Source organism: Molothrus aeneus, chromosome 1 (assembly GCF_037042795.1).
Source record: "Molothrus aeneus isolate 106 chromosome 1, BPBGC_Maene_1.0, whole genome shotgun sequence".
Taxonomy (NCBI): domain Eukaryota; kingdom Metazoa; phylum Chordata; class Aves; order Passeriformes; family Icteridae; genus Molothrus; species Molothrus aeneus.
This window is the reverse complement of record NC_089646.1, coordinates 148,246,236-148,268,881: the sequence shown is the minus strand read 5'-3', so window position 1 is coordinate 148,268,881 and position 22,646 is coordinate 148,246,236. Positions and strand designations below refer to the sequence as shown.

Here is a 22,646-nt window from a genome sequence, read left to right as displayed (position 1 = left end):
ATGGATGCAGTCACCTCTCCCAGATGTGCATGTCCAGGTCCTGATCCACTCTGGAGGTACCTCACAGAGCACGATCCAAAATGTGAAGGGAAAAAGAAACTCAAGATCTCTGGCAGAGAGCTGCTGTCAGTTCCCACACAGGTCTTTGGCTTGGAGCAGCTGCAGGTGCTGGAGATGAGCCTGGAACGAGAGAGCTGCCTGAGGTACAGGATGGAGCTGCTTCCCCAGGAGATCGGCCATCTGAGGAACCTCACCTGCCTCTATGTGGACTCCAACAACTTGAAGAAAATCCCTGCTGAAATTGGCACTTTGAGCCGCTTGGAGAGGCTCACTCTGAGCAACAACAGCCTGAGCTCGCTGCCTGCAGAGATGGGGGCACTCCAAAGGCTGCAGAGCCTCCACCTTGCCAACAACAGCCTCACTGAGTTGCCTGAAACCCTCTGCCAGCTGAGGAGCCTCACCTTTCTGGACGTGAGTGACAACAAAATAGATACCATCCCCTCCAGCATTCGGCATCTGGAGAAACTGGAAACGTTGCTATTGCTCTTTAACTCACTGGAGAGCCTTCCTGAGGATGTCTGCCTTCTAAGGAATCTGCACACACTTTGGTTGGGAAACAACCATCTACGGTCTCTTCCAGCAGCCTTTGGGGAGCTGGTGAACCTGGACTGGGGCTACAACTACTGCTCATGCAATTTTGAGGGGAATCCACTGGAGAGTCCTCCCCCTGAAGTCTGCAGCAGAGGCCCTGAAGGGATCAGAGACTATTTCTCATCACTTCGTAGGATTTGGAAAGACTAAACCACTGGTGTCAGTCTTCTTGAAGTGACTGTGATGGATTTATCCTGTGCAAATCATCTGCACAAGCAAAATGTGTTTCAGACAGAAAGGACTAGTGAAATCATTCTGTGGAGCTCAAAAGCTTCCTCTCTGCTGTAAGGTGATTTCTCTGGCAGTCTTTTTTTTTTTTTCCCCTAACAAGCACTGAACAATGGTATACACCTTTTAAAAACTCATCCAGGGACAACTGTAATATTTTTTTGTATTTATAGTTGCACAGAATTATCTCAAGAAATGTTGCAGACAATCATGCAGTCTGAGAAAATAAGCAAGTCTGAAAGGGTAGAGTCAGGTAAACAAGTGGTATGTAAATAGCAATAATCTGTACTCTTTGTTTGCACACTGGATTGGGGCTTGAGTCTGGACTGGAAGTAAGTGCAAGCTGAGATTTCTGGAAGCTTTTAAGGTCATACTGACTTGTGAATTTGGTTTTGCTTCAGGTAGCCCAGAATCTCATCATTTTCCCTGAAAATGAAATGTGTTTTGCATGAAACACACAGGTTGAATCACCTCAACAACCTTTATCCATGTCCCACAAGATATTGTGCAGACAATGTCTCCCTTCCTTTGGCAGGACATAGTGTATGCCTCCTGAAGAGCAGTATCAGCTGGCTCTGCACAGTACAGGCAGGGCTCTCACACTCTCTGGAGGCAGCATGGACATGGGTTTGATGTGCCAGCCCATCCAGAGCAGACCTCAGAGATACAGCTCCTTGGAGCTTGGTGATGCACAGGGTTAGCCCAGATTTAGAGCACCCAGCACTGGCAGAAAAAGTTTCCACTTTCACTGAGTCTGGGAAAGTGTTCAGAGCTATTAAAGAATGAGTATGCAAACTTCCTGCAAGGGAACATTCTGAGAATCCCTGTCATAATCATGAAGGGCTTCATCAGTGTTACATTATGGAAATTTGCTGAGACTCCTTTCTGCTTCATTTTGCTCTCTCTTCCCCCTTATCATCAACGTTTTCCTCCCACCTCTCTTTAACTTTGCTCTTCGTGGGTGTTTTCTCTGTGGCTACTCCCTCTGACATTTATGTTTCATTATTTTCTCATCATCAAAAGCCTCTCATTCCCATATAAATCCTTTCCTTTGCCCTCTGTCTCCTTTGTTTCCTAGGTCTCCTTTGGCCAACACAAAGAAAGATGCAGTTTTGTGTCTTTCCTGGAAGGAAGGGCTGAGTCAGGTCTGGTGAGAGCTGAGCATGTTCTTACAACATTCAGAGAAAAAGGGAGAAAGGCAGAGAGATTGAACACAGGCCATTAATTCTCTTGTTCAGTGTCCTGTCATCTTCTTCTCCTTATAGCAAAGATCAGCACAAGGAGATCTGAATCAATGCTGAAATTTTTCGGGGTGACAGAAGGACAACTCCAGATATGCTTAACACAAAGTGATTTTTACATCGCTCTGCCCCTGACCTCTGTGAATTTTTCAAACCAGCTGTGACTTTTCGGTGTCATGGTAACCATATTCATTTTATCAGTGGGCTATCACACACAGATAAATGAGTGCATGGCAGTCACAGGCACACAATTACATCACACCAGGTCATTTGATTTTCCTGCAGCTGATGATTTCTAAGACATGTGACATGGGAAAGAAAGGAGAAAAGGGACTGCAGTGCCTTGCTCAGTTGGCTCTTTCTGTGGCAGCATGGAGAACTGGAGATGAAAGAGCAGGAGAATGAACTTCAAGGCTTTTGCCATTCAGAGTTTTTTTCAGAGGAGATTTAGGACAGTGTGTGAAGTGGCTCCTGAAGCTGATGCCAACTCAGGCAAAGGCTGTATCAAGGTGGCAACATTGAAGGTGTTGAATGACTGTGGTCTCACTCTTGCTCCTGTCATTGATGCATTCTCCAGACTCATACAGGTCTTATTTCCCCACTATTTCTGCTACTTCCCCATTTCTATCACCCCATTCAATAAAATAAGTGCAGGGGTAGCTTGCATTCACAAAAATGATGCATTCACAAAAATAAGTGCAGGCACTGGGCCTTCCTAAACCTTGCCTGGTACAGAACATAAGGTTAAAGGCAGTATGAGCAGTGGGGCCCAAGTAAAGACAAGGTTTTCCCCCTGGTTTTGGAGATGTGTGAGAATTAAATTCTAGTAACTGTGGTATTTTTAGAGGATTGAGTCTAACACACAAATTCCTTCCAGAGTATCATCTTACACAGTTGCTAGGAGGGACAAACTTCTCATGTCCCGTGTCAAGCCCTTCAGATTCCATGTTGCTGTTTTTCTTCTACATTGCACAGGGCTTGAGGTTCCATTTCCAATTTTGACTACCTTTCCCTTCTGCATCTTGGTTGGTGATTTCTTAAAGGCAAGCTGACTTCAGCTTCTTGGGGACTGCACAGCAGTTCAAAGCTTTCACCTTTGGTTTTAGCTAGTCAGGATTCACACATTTTATTTAACTAATCCTCTCTCCAAAACCCACAAACATAATTTGTGAAGCCTGATTGTATCTGTTAATAATACAGATACAATGGTATACAGCTTTTAAAAACTCATCCAGGGACAACTGTAATATTTTTTTTTGTATTTATAGTTGCACAGAATTATCTCAAGAAATGTTGCAGACAATCATGCAGTCTGAGAAAATAAGCAAGTCTGAAAGGGTAGAGTCAGGTAACCTGTCATAGCTGGGAGTGAATGGAGCTAAAAGGTGAGTAAAACCAAAAATCTTTAAAAAACAGTGGCAATATTGCCATTATAATTCTCTAGTCTGTTGGGAACAAGAGAAATTCTGTGAAACTAATGCAAATGAGGGCACTTTGACCATGCCTTCAAGCTGTTTGAGCAGATTGAATATGTTACTGAGATATGTCCTGACACCTTGCTTTCTGTTGCCCCTTCCTTTCCCTTTGTCCTGATTGCTTCCAAAATCCCACTTCCCAAAGTGGAAAACCCAGTAGTTCATATTCTTTGCAGTATTCTGGCATCTGTGTTAATGAAATAGTTATGCAGAGCAATGAGTAGATCCCGGTGTTGTCATTAAGATGGCATTAAAATCTAATCTCAGACTGCTTATCCTGTATTTGTTGTACTTTATGTATTGTTTCTAAGCATCCTCCTTTGCTTGTGCTCATTAAAACTTCAAGTGTTAATATCAGAGAACAGTAAACAGCTAGGATATAGGCCCCTGGTGAAGAGACATGGATATAATCCATACTCTGGGGCTGGGGGGAGGAGGGAGAGGAGGAATTGTTAAACCTGTCATTCAGGGTTGATGGGAGTTGTGCATGCATTTCCCCTTACCCTGTGTTGCACTGCAAATAGCCTGGCCTAGGTGAGCATTGTCCCCTGGAACCCCACAAGACTTTCACTGGAAAACTTGGAACTCTTGCAGCAGAGCAGTAATGAAATGTAAAAGCAGTGAGGGGAAAGAGCTCCAAGTAGAAATTTGGGGAAATATTATACATAAGGGCAGAGGGCTTTTTAATTTAACATACAAGTACATAACACTTCACAGGCTGGTACCTCGAGCTGGACAAGTTCTGACTACAGATAAGCTGCATATTTTTAATGCTGGAGAGTTCACCTCAGGATATGGCAGATTCTCTATTCCCCGAAATCTGAAAACCCCACAGTCTCACTCACGTGAAGGTATGACTGTATAACACTTGCCTTGTTTTATGCAAAGTCAAATTTACAAGGGCTCTTTCTGTCTTTAAAGTATATGTTTACAATCTATGGCTACTATAAATCTAAAATATTAGATCCCAGCATTTACTTATTTCTCCCTCAATTTGCCTTTACATGATATTCAGCATTTTAGTTTTTAATGACTATGAACAGTACTTAAAAAGTCAAAGGTTACTAAATTTCATGATCAGGGCTCTTGTGACCAGTGATGGAGTCTCTGAGTTGGCAAAACAAAAATGAAAAAGCAGTTGCTGTTCTCCTCATGCCTGTTGGAGTCAGCAGCAGATTTCCAAGCTCATAAATGAAAGGCTGCTCCTAAATTCACCTTATGTGGAATTTGACACCAATCAGTTTTCCAGTTCTTTTAAAGACCACCAACACCACCTGCCCTTCTGTCTTCCTCTGGCTCTGCAGCCTCATCTGAATCAGTGCAAGAGGCTCAGATCTGACAGGAATGCAGAGGATCCACAGGTTTAGAAATCACTGAATTCAAATGATTCCTCACTGCCAGAGGAACCACATTCAGTCCCTCCACCTGGGCAATGGTACTACAGGAGAAACAAAGCAATCTATCATGGACAACTGCCATATCCTTCAGCACATTAAACTGCAATGAAAGCCTAAGTAGCATATCTAATGAAGATCACTCTAAGCTGTACAATGAGTGGGTTTTGACTCCCCAGAGTGTTCTGCCCACAAACCAAGAGACAATGGTGTTTAAATAAATGTGATATCCAACCCATTGTTTAATAAAGATCTCAGCATTCATCAATAAGCTTTTTATTTTTCTGCCACCCTATGGAAATTAAAAAATGCGTTGCCATTCTCACTTCCATGCAAACAACTTTCTTTGAACAGTTCAGGCACCAAGAGGGGGAGAGACTGATGACACAAGCAAAGCCCAGAGTAACCCACACTGAGATTTTGTGCTGAAACTCAGTGGTACTGCCAGACTTGAGACAGAGCCAGTCTGGAGCTCACTGCTGCTGAGATTCCCAACGAGATCCCACTTCCAGTCCTTTGGTGCATGAAATTTATGAGGATTTGCTTTCGGCAGGATGCACTGATTCCTGCATCAAAGGTATTGATCCAGCTGAGGTCAGGCCATTAGCACAAAACTGTGTCTAAGAAGAAATCTTCCAAGTGCTTTGTAAGTCTCACTGTTAAAAAATTCAAACTGAAACTTCTCATTATAAAGAAAGCTGCTTTTTGTTTGTTTTGTTTCTATTCCCTGGAGACTTAGAAAACAGATTATTGTACTTTTGTTTGCAACAAGCTCTCTAAATACATGAAGCTTGTTGAAGAGCTTCTTGTAAGACTTACTAAAGTTAAATAAACACAGAGCCTGCAAGTCTTTCTGCTCTGGCCATGTTTCTTTACATCTCAGGTAGTCCTCTTGTCCTCTGGACTGCTGCTGCACACCTTTTTCTTGAGCTGACACATTCAAAACAGAATATGACATAGTATCTGAAGTCTTTCCAGTGAAAAAGGAAGGACTGTTGCGTATCTTTAATGTTATAACCCTGTTTGTTCACTCCTGCATGGTGGCAGTTTCTTTTTCTTTTCTTTTTTTTTTTTTTAACAAGGAATTCACCTTGTCATCTACTGCAATTCCACACTTTGCTACAGAGCTGCAATTGGCAAATTTTGGTATTTGTGTATAGTGTAAGCTGAAGTCTGTGGCCTTGCACTTGTCCCTGCTGAATTTCAGCTTCCCCTTTCCCACCCCAGACATGTTATACAATTCTTCCAAATCATTCTGAATTCAAACCCTGTCCTCCTGCACTTACAATGTCTCTGAGCGTGCGTTATGCCATCTGAAAATTTAATAACCATACTTTCTTTTCTATCATCTAATTCATTAATGAAAGCATACGCCAGGACTGTATCCAGAAGAGACCTGTCTGAACTCCATTTCTGCATCCTTCCACTCTGACAAAGCACCATTGATAACCTTTCTGATATGTTATCAAACCAGCTTTGCATCCAATCGATCACAGTCTCATCTAGACCGGGCTGCCGGGGCTCACTTATGAGAATGCCACATGCAGCCCTTTTGAAAACCTTAGTAAGGGGGTAAGATTTGTGACAGCTACTTCTCCTTTATTCTTAAGGCCTGTTACATTGCTAAAAGTGGATATTAGATCAGTTCAACAGAATTTATTCTTGGCAAAGCCACACAGGCTACTTGTCCTTGCTGCTACATGAAGCAGCTGTTTCACAGTTCAAGCTGTGACTTGTTATCTTCCAATGGCTTATGAAATGTGCATTTGTTCCAGAATCTGTGCAAGTCTCAAAGGCAGGTGAGGATCATTTCCCATCTCTATCTCCCAAAAAGAAATTAATGCAACAGACACTTACTGTTTCAACCTCAGGGGAAAAATTCAGGGCTGGTGGGAGACCAGGACTGCTGCAGCAAAGCTCAGTAAAGCACAAACACATCCAGGCTGGAAGGATTTGGTAGAGTCTGTTCCATGTCATGGTCAGTCCTGATATGCTCTGGGTGGCCCCACAGTGGGAGTGGAGGGCTGCTCTTGCAGTTTGGGGAATGCAGCTCAGAAACATGTGGAGTAACACTAATTTCCATTTGCCTACTTGGCTGCTGTGCAGAGGACTTCAGTCTGGTCGTGACTCAGGGAAAAGGCAGTCACTGGGAAGGGGAAAGGACACAAGTCTAAGGTCCCTAACCCAATGTGGTCTTGTCCTGTTAGCTGGGAGCTCTCCTTGACTTTTTTCCCTGTGTCCTATTTTCAAATGGATGTCCTTAATCCTATTTCTCGGACTCAGAATGGGCCTGAGCAGCGTGAAATTTCTCAGGAGGCAGCAGGAAACTGAGAGTTTTGATCCTGAAGTAACTAGCTTCAGTAGCTCACAGCATGTGTCTGTGTATGTTCCCTGGGCAGCTGTGTCAACTGGATGATATCTGCACCCTTCCACTTGTAAAAAGGCTGTGGCTCAGACATCCTCTTTTGATGTAGTTGAAAGGAGGATTCCTTTTTGTTCTCAACACTAGCGCTGCCTGTTAGGAGGATGTCCCTTTGCATTGCCTCTGTGTGTTCAGAAAGAATAAGGGGGGGGGGGGGGAAATTATCTCACATGGTTTAAATATATGCCAGACTGATTGTTCCTGCATCATTTTCACACATAAATACTGTTGCACTTCAGCTATTTCTAAACATCCACACGGTGATAACAGGAGGGTTCTGTGTCTATATTATTCTGTGTCTAAACTTTGCTATTGGCAAAGTTTCCTTTTCAGGTCTAAAGTAGGCCTTACCCAGACTGAATAACTGATTTGTACCTAGAGCACTAATGAACCTACATTATTCTTCCTTTTTTTTTTTTTTTTTGACTATGAGGTTCAAGCACTTTGGGCATGCCCTTGATTCACCTTTCTGTTTGGTGGTGTCTGGGTTTGCACAACTGTGAAGGGAATATGGGACTGGGAAAGCAGAGCTTCTCTGAAGACTCTTTTTGAGCTGATGACTCTCAAAAAGCTGCCTGCTCTCCCAAGGACTTAGACTTAATGACCCTGCTTATTATCTTCAGTTCTGTGTTCCCAGTTGTCTCTTTGTTTATTAGATGATATTGCTTGTTTGGACCATGCTAAACTGATGCTCTCTATGTCTTTTTCTGTTTGAAAGGTTATTTTTCTTTAGCTTTTTGTTCTGTTCTTTGTATTGTACAGGCTGACTAGTTCTGCACAGTTCTGCCACATTCTGCACAGTCATAGACACTGGGATTTTTTGGTTGTTTCCTAGAAAAATTTTGATAATCTGACTGAATGAAACTATTAAATAAAGTAAGTTATATAATTCCATGTGTATGTGTATATTAGGATTCTGCATCCTCATTCAGCAGAGCCATCAGGCAGATGCCCTGTACAGATCCCAGTTCTTTGCCCTGTTTTAATATTCAAAGCACTTTATAGACTCTTCTGGATGTCATTGTGTTCATGCCAGACCTTCAGAGAGAAAGGATAATAATGGTCTGACATTATACAGGAAAAATAACATTTGCTTTATTTGAATTAGGTAGATTGTCACTGGAAATGTCTTGCATTTCAGACTGGTAGAAAAAGTATAAGCCAAAATGATTTTTCTGTCTAGAGAACACCACATAGGATATTCTGCAATTATTTTCAAAATCAAATGTGGTTTTCAGTTTAAAAATCTTCCCTTGTCCCCTCTCAAATAGATTTAAGTAAGAACGATGCTTTATTTCACAATTATCAAACATTTGTCAGTAACCCAAACCATTCTATGATTTTTCAATTTTACATGGCCACCTTCTGCCTCCTGCCCAGGCTGCAGCTCCCTCCTGGCCAAGTTTCTTCTCTGCCCATTCCACATCATCTTGAAAACTTTTCTCTTCCAGGCATGTTTAGTTATTCTAAGGAAGGCACAAGCTTTTGCCTTCTTGGTCCTTTTACCTGGCCTGGTGATTGCACCCACAGCAAAAGAAAATCAGCAGGGCTGACTTTTTACCTCTCACCCCAGTCTTTGAAAGGAAAACACATAAATGACATGTGAGTTTTTCTCTCAGTGAGAAATTCTGAATCCCTTCACTCTTTTACAGCCCCCTCCACTCCAGCAGTTCTTGCTCTAAAAATAGTGTTTGTTTTTCAATTAAAATAAACTAATATTTGAGCTAATATATTAATTAGAACTAAACATGTTTGGGGCTGAATTACAAGTCTCTGTGGGGTAAAGGACCCCAGTACTAAAAGGGAAAGATGCAAAGTCATTGAGTATGAAAGAGCAAGTTTGATCTATAGTGAAGTCTGCTTTTGTTCCACTTGCTTCTGAACAACTGCAGCAATTTAGTGCACTTGACCTTTACTGTGAGATTTAGAAAGGAAATGTTTGATATTCTGTTCTATTTTCAAGAAACCTATGAGGCTGATAAGTAATACTTCTGCCTTTTCCAGATTGTTCCCTGAATAATTTCTTTGATACACAGTCAGAATTCAGAGACCTTTATTTCTTGCTCAACAAACTCTTAGGAAGTATCAAACTGGCACTGAACACAGTGAATTTTGACATCACAAGTCCCTACACTCCAGTTTTCAATAGGTACAAATCTGCCTACCCTGAGTGTTAGCATTCTCTCTTTGTTTCCTCTGTAGTTTGTATGACTTGGGAATCAGTTATAATTTTCACATGAAATTACCTCTACAGGAATCCCATCAAAAACCCACACAGAGTCTGCAGCACAGAAATTAATCTTTTCTGCCCTGTTCACTGGTGAGCTGTACTGGCTATTACATAAGGTGGATGAATCATGGATGAGAAAGACATTGATTTAATTCTTTCCATGTTTATTTTACTCTAGAACTTCAATACACATCTCTAAATACCTGCACAGAGCATTCCTTTTTAAAAGACAGAGTTGAAATGTTATTTCCAATTTCCATTAAAGCTTTACATCCTGAGCTTTGCAGAACCATCACTATATTAGAGCAATATAAAATATCTACACAATATCTATCCATAAACAATTGGATGAAGCTCATATACTGGGAAATGCACTAAGAAAGTGCTGCAAAGCTGCACATACAATATTTTAGGCCATGATTCAGAACCAGATGGTGATGGTGAACACTGAGGGGATGTGTTTAACTTGATGGTGAACGCTGAGGGGAAAGGACTGGTTTTTAGGAAGGAGCCTTTTGAGGGTAGCATCCAGGCCTTTAAGAAGCTGAGTTCCATCCATGCAGTGAAGTATGTAATTCCAGAATCCAGTCTGTGGCATTGGCCACTTTGAATGGTCAAGACTGATCTTTCCCACAGAATAACATCTCTCATTATTAATGAAGAACACAGGCTTTTTCTTTAACCCTCCCACTCACTTCATTTTCAGTGATGTTTACTGAGTAAATCCCAGGTGCAATTTTTTTTTCCATTATTATTTTGTGTCTTCTCTCCTTCCTTTCCTGTTTTCTCACTAAGTGAGTCCATGAGGCAAAGTGCAACCAACAGCAACCCAGGCAGTGGAGTTTCAGACTGGATTCTGTTGCACCTATTGAAGGATGCTTAACTTCTGTACACAAACAGCTTTTCCAAAATGGTTTCCAAAATGAAAATGAGATTTCATAACAGTAGGTGTTCTTGTGTCTCTGTATAACTGCTTTTTTTTTTCCTGATGCAAGAGAATTTTATGCAGTGTTCAGTATATATTACATTGTGGATTCATAAACTCCCCACAAATAACAATGCTAGAGATAGCAGCAGGGATCAAGAGCTACAGCATATTTGTGTGGAGAAATTCTATAAATGAAAAAGTGCCATGAAAATGCAAGGCATGAATGCATTGCAGCCTCCTCAGCTTACAGACCTGTCAAAGGTCTCAGTAAATGTAATTACATCAGTCACATGCTTTCTTCATGCCTTGTTAACAGAACAGAAGGAAGACACAGAGTGGCTGATAAACTCCTTCGTCCACATTTAATTCAGTCATTCACATGTGGAAAATAAACTGCATACCAAAGTATTTTTCTACTTTATGGTGAATTATCACAACAGTAAGTATTCTGGGCCATTTTGTATCTGCTTCAATAACTGAACAAAAAAACACACCCTTGCCTCCAGAAATTAAAATCAACTTAGTACAAGACTATGGTCAATAAGCATTCATGTTCACACTTGTCTGCCTGGGCTAATGCCAAGGGATTTGAGAAAACAGCAAGTGGAGAGAAGATACCAAATTGCAGGGATTGCTGTTAAATCTCTGCTTACTGGACCAAGGCTTGAAAAGTCATCAGGTAACATGGTGAAGAACAAGTCCTGCACAGCAAGGGTCACAGGATGCTTGTCTTTACTAAGGGAGAGGAGTGATGTGCTGAATTAGGTACAGAGGAAGACAAGGCAATGACATTACACAGGCTGCTTGATTTAGCTGCTGTTCACTCGCCCATCAAATGAGTCTCAGGGTAGACTTGATTCTGTATGCTGGCCCACAGCAGCATCTCATTTTATACAGATTTTTCTGGCTGCTGACTGTTTTTATCAACATCTCTAGAACAACAACAAAAAAGAGCCAAGTCAGTAAGATAGTGTGCAAGTTATTGAAGAAGCTTAAATCCTTTGGTTAGCAGCAGTACTTTCTATCCATTTTTTATATAATAACTGTGGAAGTTGTCTGTGAGCAGCATAAAGTGTTTTCAGAAAAGACTGCTTTTATCTGGTAGACAGTCTTCTATTTATAGTTGGCAAATATTTCATGGTTCAGGTTTATGAGCACACTGTAAACTTTGGTATCATGACTTCAGCTTAAAGCACTTACAGCCATGCAGCAGGTTGCACATGAGGCTTTTTGCTGGGGGGAGCAATAGAGGATGCACACTTACCATCATTTCAAAAATTCAGAGCTGCTAGACACAAAGCCCAATAATGAAGAAAAATATGTGTAATTTCTCAGAAAGTTAAGCTTAATACTTTGCTTTGTCAATGGATAACAAAAAAAAATTATAAGTAAGGTACCCAAAAGCTGTGAATCCCTTTGCTTGAATGCATTCAAGTATAATGCTGAGGAAAAGGATCCCAAGCAGAAAGTCAACAGTCTGCATCTCAGACTGTGGGTCCTGCCTGACTCTAATCAGTGATAAAGGTGCATTGTGCTCTGTCCCATGGGATGCCTTACCCAGAGTACCAAAATACTGTTGGACATGTCTGGAAAACAATAACATTACAAGGCTGTGTTTTCCCTGGGTGCAAAGCAATACTGCACTTGTGTGCCAGTCAGACTGCTAGGGGAAAAGAATTTTTTTAAAGTGCCCTAAAACTTAAGCAATGAGGAAGGGATCTTTTTTAAAGCTGAGACAAGAATTAGGATGTGAGTTTTCAATGTTTCCCACTCAGAATTGCAGGGGTTTGCATGCTATTCTTAGTAGTGCAGGGAATACCTTTTCCCAAAGAGATTAAGCTGTGCCAGCATCTGTCATTCAGATCAGTCCATTATTTATGACATGGAAGCTGTCAGGTTAGATCCTAGACATGTTCCCTGCAGGCTTAAGCCTTGTACCCCAGGCAAGCACACACAGAGAGTGTCACTGACATCCCACGGGATTCCAGATGTGCCAGAGATTGATTACAAGATCCTTTTAGAATAGACAGTGAGGGATAATAAGGAGAATCATCATGGCAATGTTTGGAATGTGTATCTTTGACATGCCTTGCACTCTAGCTAATATGTCCACTTCTTTGGGAAGCTTTCTTTGGGCTATGAATTTGTGTTGAAATAGCCCCAAATATAGAGCCATAGTAACATTTTTAGGGGTGGATATATGAAGCTTGTGAGAGTTTGCCAAGGGTGAGATGAAGTGTTCCATAACCTGTAGTGTCTCTTTTTGCTGGAGTCTATTTAAGAACCATGGAGACAGGAATTTTTACCCTACTTCATTATCTCAGACTCGCACATGCACTTGGCCACACCGTGTTTGCACTCATCAGGATTCATCTTCCCTTCCCTACAGGGAGGTCACTGCTGGCCTGGGATATTTGGGAAGGAAGTCAGGTCAGGCTGCACTGAGCTGGTGCTCACATGCACAACCCTTGGGAGTTAGTGGTGAGGTCCCTGAGTGTCCCCCTGAACTTGGCCTCATGCATTTGTCCCACTTCCAAGGCCTCCCTCCACTCTCAGGGTCTTTTCTCCAGTCAGGATCTTCGCCTTCTGCTTTCCAGGTCTCCAACTTCTCAAAAACATTTACTCTTTTCAGGTATGTCTCCTCTTCTTTCCAGACTGGGAGCCCACAGTTTTCCCAGTCTGAATGGTCTAGGTACAGAACTTCAGAAAGTGATCTGCCCCCTCTGTGGTGGTCCTTTTTCATTTCCCTTAACTGATAGGAGGATTCAGGATGTGCCATTTCTGTTTGGACCAGAGCTTATGAAATTTTACAGCCAGCCTCTACTGTTGCAGCAAACAGGTTTCTGCTGGAGAGTTCAGTCTGATCTCAGACATTTCCCAAAAACACAGAATCATGGAATGGTTTGGATTGGAAGTGACTGGAATAACTAGATGAGAAGTGTGGTCACTTAGGATATTTAAGCAGCCTTAAAACGTTGTCTCCAGAAAGTATCACTGCTACTCCAGAAAGGGTACCATTTTTGAAATGTCTGTGTATGACTTAATAATAAAGTTCATCCGCTTCTCTCATCTCAAAAGCTGCTTAAATTTAATACTTCCATAAATCCAGGAAATAAATCAAAACCAAACAACCCTTACTCTTCTTTACTCCAGCACATTTTTCTCCCTTTTTCTTCCTTTTTTGTTGGAGACACAAATAATGACAGTCAGTGTTTTGCCCTGTGTTTTGTATTTTCAGCTGCAGGTGAGGTCTCTGACCATAAATCACTCACTTGTTGCTAGAAAGTTTAGCCCAGAGCCGGTCCTGTCCCACAGACACTTGGAGAGCAGAAAACTGAGGCAAAAGCAGAAATCTTTGCTGATATGGACTTTGATTATAAGCCCTATAGGCAGAGCAGAGTAGCATCTCTTTGTTTATTTCCATGTATAGGAGCCTCAAAAATTGTCAATTAATAATGGTTTTCAAAAACTTTAAAATGGTATTAACTGTCAGATTGTTGTGATGTTTGAGGGTGAAATTTCTGGCATGGAGTGCTTGGTCTCTCTGCCTTGTCCTCACTCTTCATTTGTAACAGAGGCCACAATGTTCAGTGTGAAAGTAAACATTTCAAAGTTCATAGCTCAGCAGCTGGTGAGTCACTCCTGAGCCAAGGGGAATGTCAATGAGAGGAGATGCTCTGTGAGAGGTGATTAGTTTCTGTAGAGAGATCCAGTGATTCATTATCAGGTCTGGCTGCATTTTAATTGCAAAGGTTAGGAAACTGTGTTTTGACCCAGGGATTAATAGGGTGAATAACACATTTTTGATGGCTGGAATGTCTTAGCTGAAACTTTTGCTAAGATCTGCTTGTAGCCATTAATTGTACATGTCTTTCTTGTCTTTTATTGGTATCTGTGCACTGGCATTTAGAAGATGGGTCTTGTGCAGGGATTGCATTGGAAAGCTGTGGGAACAGAACAGAACAGTGGCTGCTGACCTAAAAAGATATAATCAATGTAGAGCATGAAAAAAAAAAATCTAGGTAACTAGTTATGTACAGGTGAGGGGCAAGTACAAGTAGAAAATAAACCAATACAGATCCATGGAAATCTCTGAAAGAGGCAAGGATTTGAGAAGCAGTCATGTGGGTCACACAAGGGTAACCTAAGAGGAGGTCAGATGGAATGAGTGGAATTACAGTGGCAGAGCAGAGAGAAGACTGACTTTTCATTCATTTGGGCAAGAAAAGCCATTTTTTGCTTTTAACAATAGGGGATAAGAACAAAGACCTTCTCTCTCCTTGAGAAGTCAGTGAAAACATAGAGGAGGAGAAAAAACTGTGTGTGGCTGATTGAAGGAAAGTTTTTATCATCATAACTGAGCTAGTCTAGCCAGATAGGGTTAAGATTATGCAAGACTTGTCCTCATTTCTGTTACTTGTAACTTTGCCAAAGTTTAATTATCCTGGCTGAATTTTTATGCTGGGTGTGTGCCTAAAACTGAAGGGTGTGTATGTGTCTCTGTGTGTTTTACTATTTCAGTCATTCTTAAACCTGAGAAGGGAAGAAATTTTTTTTTCCATGTGAAACAAAGATGCCAACCTATTTAATTTCCTCAAGAGGCTCTAATGCACAGAGAACCTGAAAATCCAGTTGTTAATATTAATGCCACAGATGAGTCTTTTGGCTGGCTGGAAACACATACCCAAGTTTGTAAATTTTGGAAAACATGGCAGAAGCAAAAAGCTCCCAAGACATGGGAGCTCTCCCAGCACCACCATAATCAGGGGTAGCACCTGCAGCTCCCACACATTGAGCAGGACTTTCTGACCCTATTGCAGGATTATCACAGGAATCAAGATCTTCCTGAGTGTCACCATCCACATCAGTTGGGTGAAGTTCATCAGGTAAGTGTTAACCTGCACAGATATACCTAGAGGAGAGATGAACTGTTCTCTAGGCTTGATTGACTGATTGGCCAAATCTCTGCTGACTTCAGGGAAAGTTGGACACCTACATGCTGACATCTATATGTAGGTACTTGAATCTGGAATTCAATCCCATCCCTCCTATCTCTGGAAAACTGGAGATACAGGGTGTTGACAGCTGAAGGTGTTGACAGGGAATGAGTGATGACAACAGAAAGCCTGTGGCTTGTGTTCAGGGCTGCTTTTTGTGCAGGGACCACAATGAAGGAAAGGAAATTCTGGCTAAAGCCAACAGTGGAGCGTTGCAAGCCAATAAATCCGAGGACAAAGTTCAAGGACCCCAGATATCAAGAGACATATCAAGAGTTGGAGTGGGCAGGCAACAAAGCAGATTAAAACAGAGCCAGTAGTAGAGGACTATTTTTTTACTGAAGGAAATTACTTTCTGGATAGAAGCATAGGAGCAGCTTTTTTTTTTTTTTTCCCCACAAGAAAAGCAAAATAAGGCTCAAAGGATACCCTTGTATAACATGCAACAGAAACAAATTCCTAAACTTGAGAATATCTATGTCATAACCTCATTTCTTCATAAAATAAGGGACAGATGGAGGAGAAAATAACTTTCAGAATTGTGGTTTTCATTAAAAGCAAAACAGAAAAAAGATCATCAACAACAAAACACTTAAAAGTCTTGACAAAACCTCTTGCACACTCTCTATAGCCACACAACACATGGTGCTCCCAGCTGGCAAGGATCCTATGCAGGGTCTTGTATCACATCAGAGGCTGGGGAAAAGCACAGCTCTGAGCAACTCATCCACTCATCTCTCCATCATGTTTACACCCAGAGTGAATCTCTGGCCAATCTACATTTCTTTCTTAGTCTTTCAAAAAGAAATCAATTAATTTCATTAACTAATTGTTACAACACACCAAATCATAAGCAATTATTTTGCTGAATTACAGCAAATCTTACCTAATATTTCTGCAAGCCCTGTAGCACTTTTACCCAGAAGGTGACTTCAGATAGCTTTGCAGGACCTTTACAATTTTCTGTTTCAGATTGTCTGTGGTTCATTCCAAATGTGAGAAAGTTACTGAGAAGGCTTCAGCTTATGTTTTTAGACTTGTATTGTCACATAGACAGATTTTATAATTAGTAATTTGTAATGCCCAGGAGCCCTGGTCATGGACCAGGAACCCTCTTGCCTTAACAGCTGTACAAACACAGGCACAGTGAGCTCTCCCTCCTTGTGAATATCATCCCTTCCCCTCTAATAAGATGTAGTTTTGTTGAAGTCAGGTCAAACTCTGTTGTCAGCTACCCTGGAGTATATCTAAAGCCACTTTGTTGTTGTTTCAACAAAAACACAGAGTACAGAGCAAGGTTTTTGCTTCAAAGTAAATGCCCTTCATCAGTGTGAAATTGCCTCCCACAGCAGAAAGCAATCTCTGAGCTCTGCTGCTTAATCCGCCGGGCGCTGACAGATAATGCCCTGAGTGCCAGCAGTGCCAACTGCCAGCCGAGTCCTTGGCTGGATTAAACCAATTATTGCTGCTCTCTGTCTTCCTGCTTCGTGCCCTCCCCTGACTTCCCAGGTCTTTCTGTTTGCACGTGGTGTTATATGAATGCTGCAGAGTTTTGTTGTCTCTGTGGAAGGGTGTTCGTTGTGGCTCAGTGCTCTGCAGACACTGTTGGTGTTGTGCAGACAGGCCAGCCAGAGGTTCTGGTGCACTGCAAGATGCCCTGTGTGTGGCTTTCTGCTCCCCTTCCTCTTTAAAAACCTGATGTTAGGTTGTTTTTCTGGTTCTGAAGGCTGAACCACCCAGTGATTGTCCTCATTTGGATTTTTCTGCCTCTTTGTGTGTTCCCAGAATCATGTCCATGGTGGTGCTGCTGAATGGGTGTCTGGAGGTATAAAAAGAGGTTGATTTCTGGGAAGGTTTTGGGTCTTCTTTTCACCTCTGGTGTAGAAAAAGGGGTGTTTCCTAGTGAGGGATTGGGGAGGGTGCTGCAGCCTGCAATGGTGTGTGCACAGCACAGTGCAGCCTCACCATCTCCTCCTTAGGATCCATTCACTGTAGACCTTCAGTGGGCAGAAAAATCTTCCCAGTGACACTTAGAGATGGTTTAAATATTTTAATATCTGAAGAAAGCCTACATTGACAGAAGTATTCTGAAGACTGAAGAATTATCTGTTTGATATGGTAATTTCTATTGAATGGGACAGGGGCTGTTCTTCTCACAAATGAAAGAACAATAATGATGCCAGGACTGTGCTCTACTATTAATGAACATTTTTGCACTGGACTGTGCATAACTAGTTTAAAAAAAATCCAGTATTCCATTGTATGCTCACTTCCTATCTTCAAGACATTTTTTCTGTAAGCATTCAGTTACACAACCTGTGGCTGAAATAGAGAGCATTTTCAGTGCTACACCAATCTGATGTCTCTAGCCTTCAGCAAATAGATTTAATCATGTTTGTAGGTACACTTAGCTGAAAAGCCCTAGAAAGTTACTCCTCCAGGTCTCCAGCATGACAGTCTTCCAGAGCTCCTTGCCAAATGGAACATTTTAGCATTGATGAATCCTTGTGATTTAACATGAGCCATACCAGGTCTTCCAGAAGCAAAAACATGTTCCTGAAAAACCAGAACATCCATGGATATTCCACCTACACATATCCTGTGTCTCTTTGCCATGCAAATAAAAAACTAAGGGTTCATATGAGACACAAGTCCCACAGCAACATGAGAACTAATATTTGACGCTTATGAATTTATTTTTTTTTCACAGCAAAATGATTTAATCAAATATTCTCCAGCGGATAAATCAAGGATTTGAGGGTTGGTTTAGAACTGATTCTGTACCATCAGTGCTACAGCACTGACCTCAAGATATGTCTTCATCCTAGCTCCTCCTTTTCCCAGATCAAAGCCAGTTAACATTTACTGCACTGAGTCAATAAACCCTGCTGTGGTTTCATATCTTTCTTACATGTGGCAGCAAAATGGGTGAAAAACTTCCTGATTCAGGATTTTTCATCAACATTAATACTTCTCAAGAGAATGTCCTACCTACAACTGATATGTCTCACACATTTGTAGTGTCTTGTTAATGAGAGTAAAAATTGAGCACAAAGCTCCCATGGCAGAGAGCCAGGGGACTCAGGATTCAAGATGAGCCCTTTAACTTTACAGTTTCTACTTGTCTGGTCTCCATCTTAACCCAAATGACCACCTCTGTAGGAAAGGTGCCACACCAGGTGATGTCCCAGCTGAACCCACAAATTCAGCTGTTATCCATTTAAGCTCATGCTCAGTGTATCACCACAGAATCATGGAGGGGCTTGGGTTGGAAGGGACCATAAAGATCACCTCATTCCAACCCCCTTCCATGGGCAGGGACAACTTCCAGTAGATGAGGCTGGTAAAAACCTCATCCAACCTGAACACTTCAAGGGATGGGACATCCACAGCTTTTCCAGGCAGCCTGTGCCAGGGCCTCACCAGTCTTTCCCTATTTGCAGACCCCTGTATGAAGTACCTGAGTCTGCCACAACCTCTCAGAGGGAGATGCTGATCTAATCCTCTGTCTAGACTGGACATAAACTGCAGAACAAAGAAAAGTCCATGAAGGAAACCAAGGGGCTGTTAAAGTGATGGCACTGAGCTGGCTGGTGACTTTTTCATCAGCAGCCTAATGACTGACAACAACTTGCAGCTGTTCATCAGGATTTACGGGTGACACCTCAGTGCAAAGCATCTGAAGGATTTCCTCCAGGTACAGTAATTAGAGCATAATTAGAGCCATTTACAGAGGAAGCATGTTCCCTCCCTGGGAACAAGGAGATCTCCCTTCCCTGTGCTACAGCTCAGCTGCATCCATCAGTGCAGGGGCCAGGCTTCCCACTACATTTCTTTCCTATTTCTGACTAATCCTTTAAGGCCTCTGCTGCACAGAGAAAACAGAAACATAAAAAATCTGGGAACACAAGATTGGCATCTCTTAGCCACTCCCTTTGCCAGGTGCTGAGCCTTTCCCTTTGATCTGTCTCAGCAGGGAAGAGGCAGCAAGTTTTCCACCTGTCCCAGCTTGAGACCTTCTTAAATCATTTGAGTTCACTGTTTCCAGTAAATAAATATATGTATAATAAGTTTCCAAAGGAAATCTCATTAACAGTGTTAGCAGCTGAAACTAAAGGACCTCTTCCATCTCACCAAGCACAGCCTCCTAGAACTTCATTTTTCCCCTCTGAAGGTGGGTTTTTCACCTTGATCTCCTTATGTGAAGGAGACATCCTGTATGTTTTATGTACTGCTTTTGTCTTCATGTTGGAGGAGATGGGTTTTTTACTAGTCCAAAACCTTCATCTTCAATCTGATAAAGTTTCCATACTTCCAGCTGTGGAAGACCAGAGATATTCCTGGTATTGGCTAAGAATTGGATGTTTTTCATTCTCACTATAAGCACTTGCTTGCTTGAGGGTATTGATCCTACACAATTCTGTTGATGACATTTGCTAAATCCCTTTGAGTGCTCAGCAATAAGAACAGCTCACTCAGAATCAAGAGGAGTTTTGTTGGGTGCCTTTTGATGATTAAATGGCTTTCAGTGGAAAATTATCCCTTTTATCAAAGTGTCCTCACCAAATATAAGGCAAAAACTTTCTGGAATATATTTCAGGGCAGCCTGGAACAGATTGCTCTTGCCCTTATCTAATTTTCTCTTGTAAAATTGTCTCAGATTTTCATTTTCCCTCGACCTCACCTTCCTTTCATTTAAACTGTGTGAGCTAAGTCTCTTTACACTTCCTCCCCATTTCATGCCTTGCAGGCCTTTTGCCACCTGTGCTATGGATGCTGCTTTGATTCAAGCTATTTAAAAATTTTTCTACTTCAATTTCTTTGACTCTGAGCAAAACACTGGCATGGCAAACATCATTAGCAAGATTAGGTCAAAACTATCCTTTCCTAAGTTGGATGTTGCAGACAGAAGCATCCAGCTCCCTACATTCTTCAAAACAGGTACCACTTGAACATCAGAAGAGAAAGTTATATAAGGTGTTTTCCTTCTCCAACATGTTGCTTTTTCAAATATATAGCCCTGCCAGGCATGCTAAACAACATGCACAGGGCAGTGTTGATTAGCATGTCATTAGTGTCACAAGCAGAGCCTGGGATGTGGGTATGCTGTGAGCAAGCCTGGAGATGCCAATGACAGCTGTGAGCAGAATGAAGATGAACCCTGCTCAAACATCAGCTCTCAGCAGTTTCATTGGAACAGTTCAGGTGTACAGTTGGCTGTAGATGGGAGCCTGTACTCAATAGGACACACTCTGCCAGCCTGATTAAAATCTGTGCTGGTCTGGAGCAGCCCCACTGAATTTAATGTACATCAAATCATGGAATCATTTTGCTTGAAAAGGACCTTTAAGATCATTGAGTCCAACTATTGACCCAGCACTGCCAATTCAAACACTAAACCATGTCCCCAAGGACCACATCTATACAGCTTTTAAATATCTTGAGGGTTGGTGGTTCCACTGTTTCCATGTTCAGCTTGTTCCAGTGCTTGAAAACTTTTTGGTGAAGAAATTTTCCTTAATATCCAATCCAAAGCTCCCTTGGTGCAACTTGAGGCTGTTTCCTCTTGTCCGATTGATTGTTACTTGGGATAAGAGCCAACTCCCACCTGGTTATGACCACCTTTCAGGTAGTTTGAGAGAGCAAGAAAGCCTATCCTGAGCCTGTTTTTCTCCAAAATAAACATCCCCAGCTCCCTCAGCTGCTCCTCATCAGTCTTGTGCTCCAGACCCTTCCCCAGCTCTGTTGCCATTCTCTGGTGGCAGCTGAGACTGTTTGATTGAAGGACCTCTTTCCCAATCCCACTGTCTTCTCTCTCCTCATCCTCCCCTTGGCTTGGCTCCTGTAGGGGTCTCCTAACCAGACTGGATGCCACCACCTTCACTTCTGCTTTGAAATTTTCTGTAACAAGGAAGAACAGAATGCCAGAGTAAATGGAACTCAGCACAGAACATTTATTAGGCCAGGGAATAAGGCTGTATTAAAGAAAGAGAGTGGACCTGAGAAAACACATGTCCATTTGTTCTCCCCCAGCCCCAGTCCTCCTCTCAAAAGCAGCACACAGATCAAGGAGGCTAACACAGAGGAAAAAGCACAAAACAGAAATAAACACTCCAAGGAAGTAATAATTTTTGCTTTTTCCACTCAATGGTGGCAACTCAAGACTAAAATATTTCACCATCATTTTCATATCTACAATGGAAATGATGATATTATTTCAGGTTCAGCCAAAGATGGCAACTTTGTTTTTGCGGTCTTTTGCACTAATTCTGTGGCAATTCACATCCCTAAGAGGCAATGACAAGCCCTGCTCTCTTATGGGGTGGCTACAGCACATCAGCTGTCATGGCAGGGGAAATGTATGCTGAGAAGCAGCAGTCCTTCCTACCTATCATTTATGAAAAAAAAAACCAACAAAAAAAGGTGATAATTAGGCCTCTTTAGGAGGTCTGGGTGAACATCAGGTATCTTTTACACAGGCTGCTGGGAAGTTTTTATTAGGAACAGATTTAGTTCATGACTAATCTGAACCATATTTAAACCATGACCTCACTTATTCATTAATTTCTATCTCAATAGGATGCACTGGAGTGAGGAAAATCATCTGTGTGCTATTTCTTCACATCACTTGTTTATATCTGCAATCATCTTTTTCACTGGAAAGTGTCAGCCTACAAACAAAAATTGCTAGACCTGGGAAGAAACCCCAGCTGTAAATCTGAGTCTTGTGGGGCCATATAGCACATTGCTTCCCCTGGAAGCATTTCTTTCCCTTTTAGGTGTAATCATGCAGGAAAAGTTTAACATGAACACCAACAAAGAAAATTCTTATTGATTTATTCAACACTATAAAGGTGTAACAGCAAAGCAAGAAGGTATCCCTGAAGTGCCTTTTAAAGATGTGCACTGCATAGCAAATGGATTTTAAAGTGAAACTCTGGAAAAAAATAATTAATTCAAAGTTTGCTCATGATACCTGAAACAAAAATACATAAAAGAAGAGAAAGTGAGGGAAAAAAAAAGTTTATGCAGGCATTCCATTGTAAAAGCTTCCTGATGAGGAGAAAAGGAAGAAATCAC

The 22,646-nt window shown here is 41.7% G+C and overlaps 1 protein-coding gene across 1 annotated transcript; it reads left to right on the top strand.

Moving 5' to 3' along the window:
• Positions 1-801, top strand: LOC136556592 (leucine-rich repeat-containing protein 30-like). The gene has a single exon (XM_066549941.1). It carries the CDS (start codon positions 1-3, stop codon positions 799-801), a length of 801 nt encoding a protein of 266 aa, XP_066406038.1.
• The last annotated feature ends 21,845 nt before the right edge of the window (positions 802-22,646 follow it).

What these genes read in the sequence shown, in the direction of transcription:
- LOC136556592 (XM_066549941.1), top strand. Translation starts at nt 1, where the DNA reads ATGGATGCAGTCACCTCTCCCAGATGTGCATGTCCAGGTCCTGATCCA.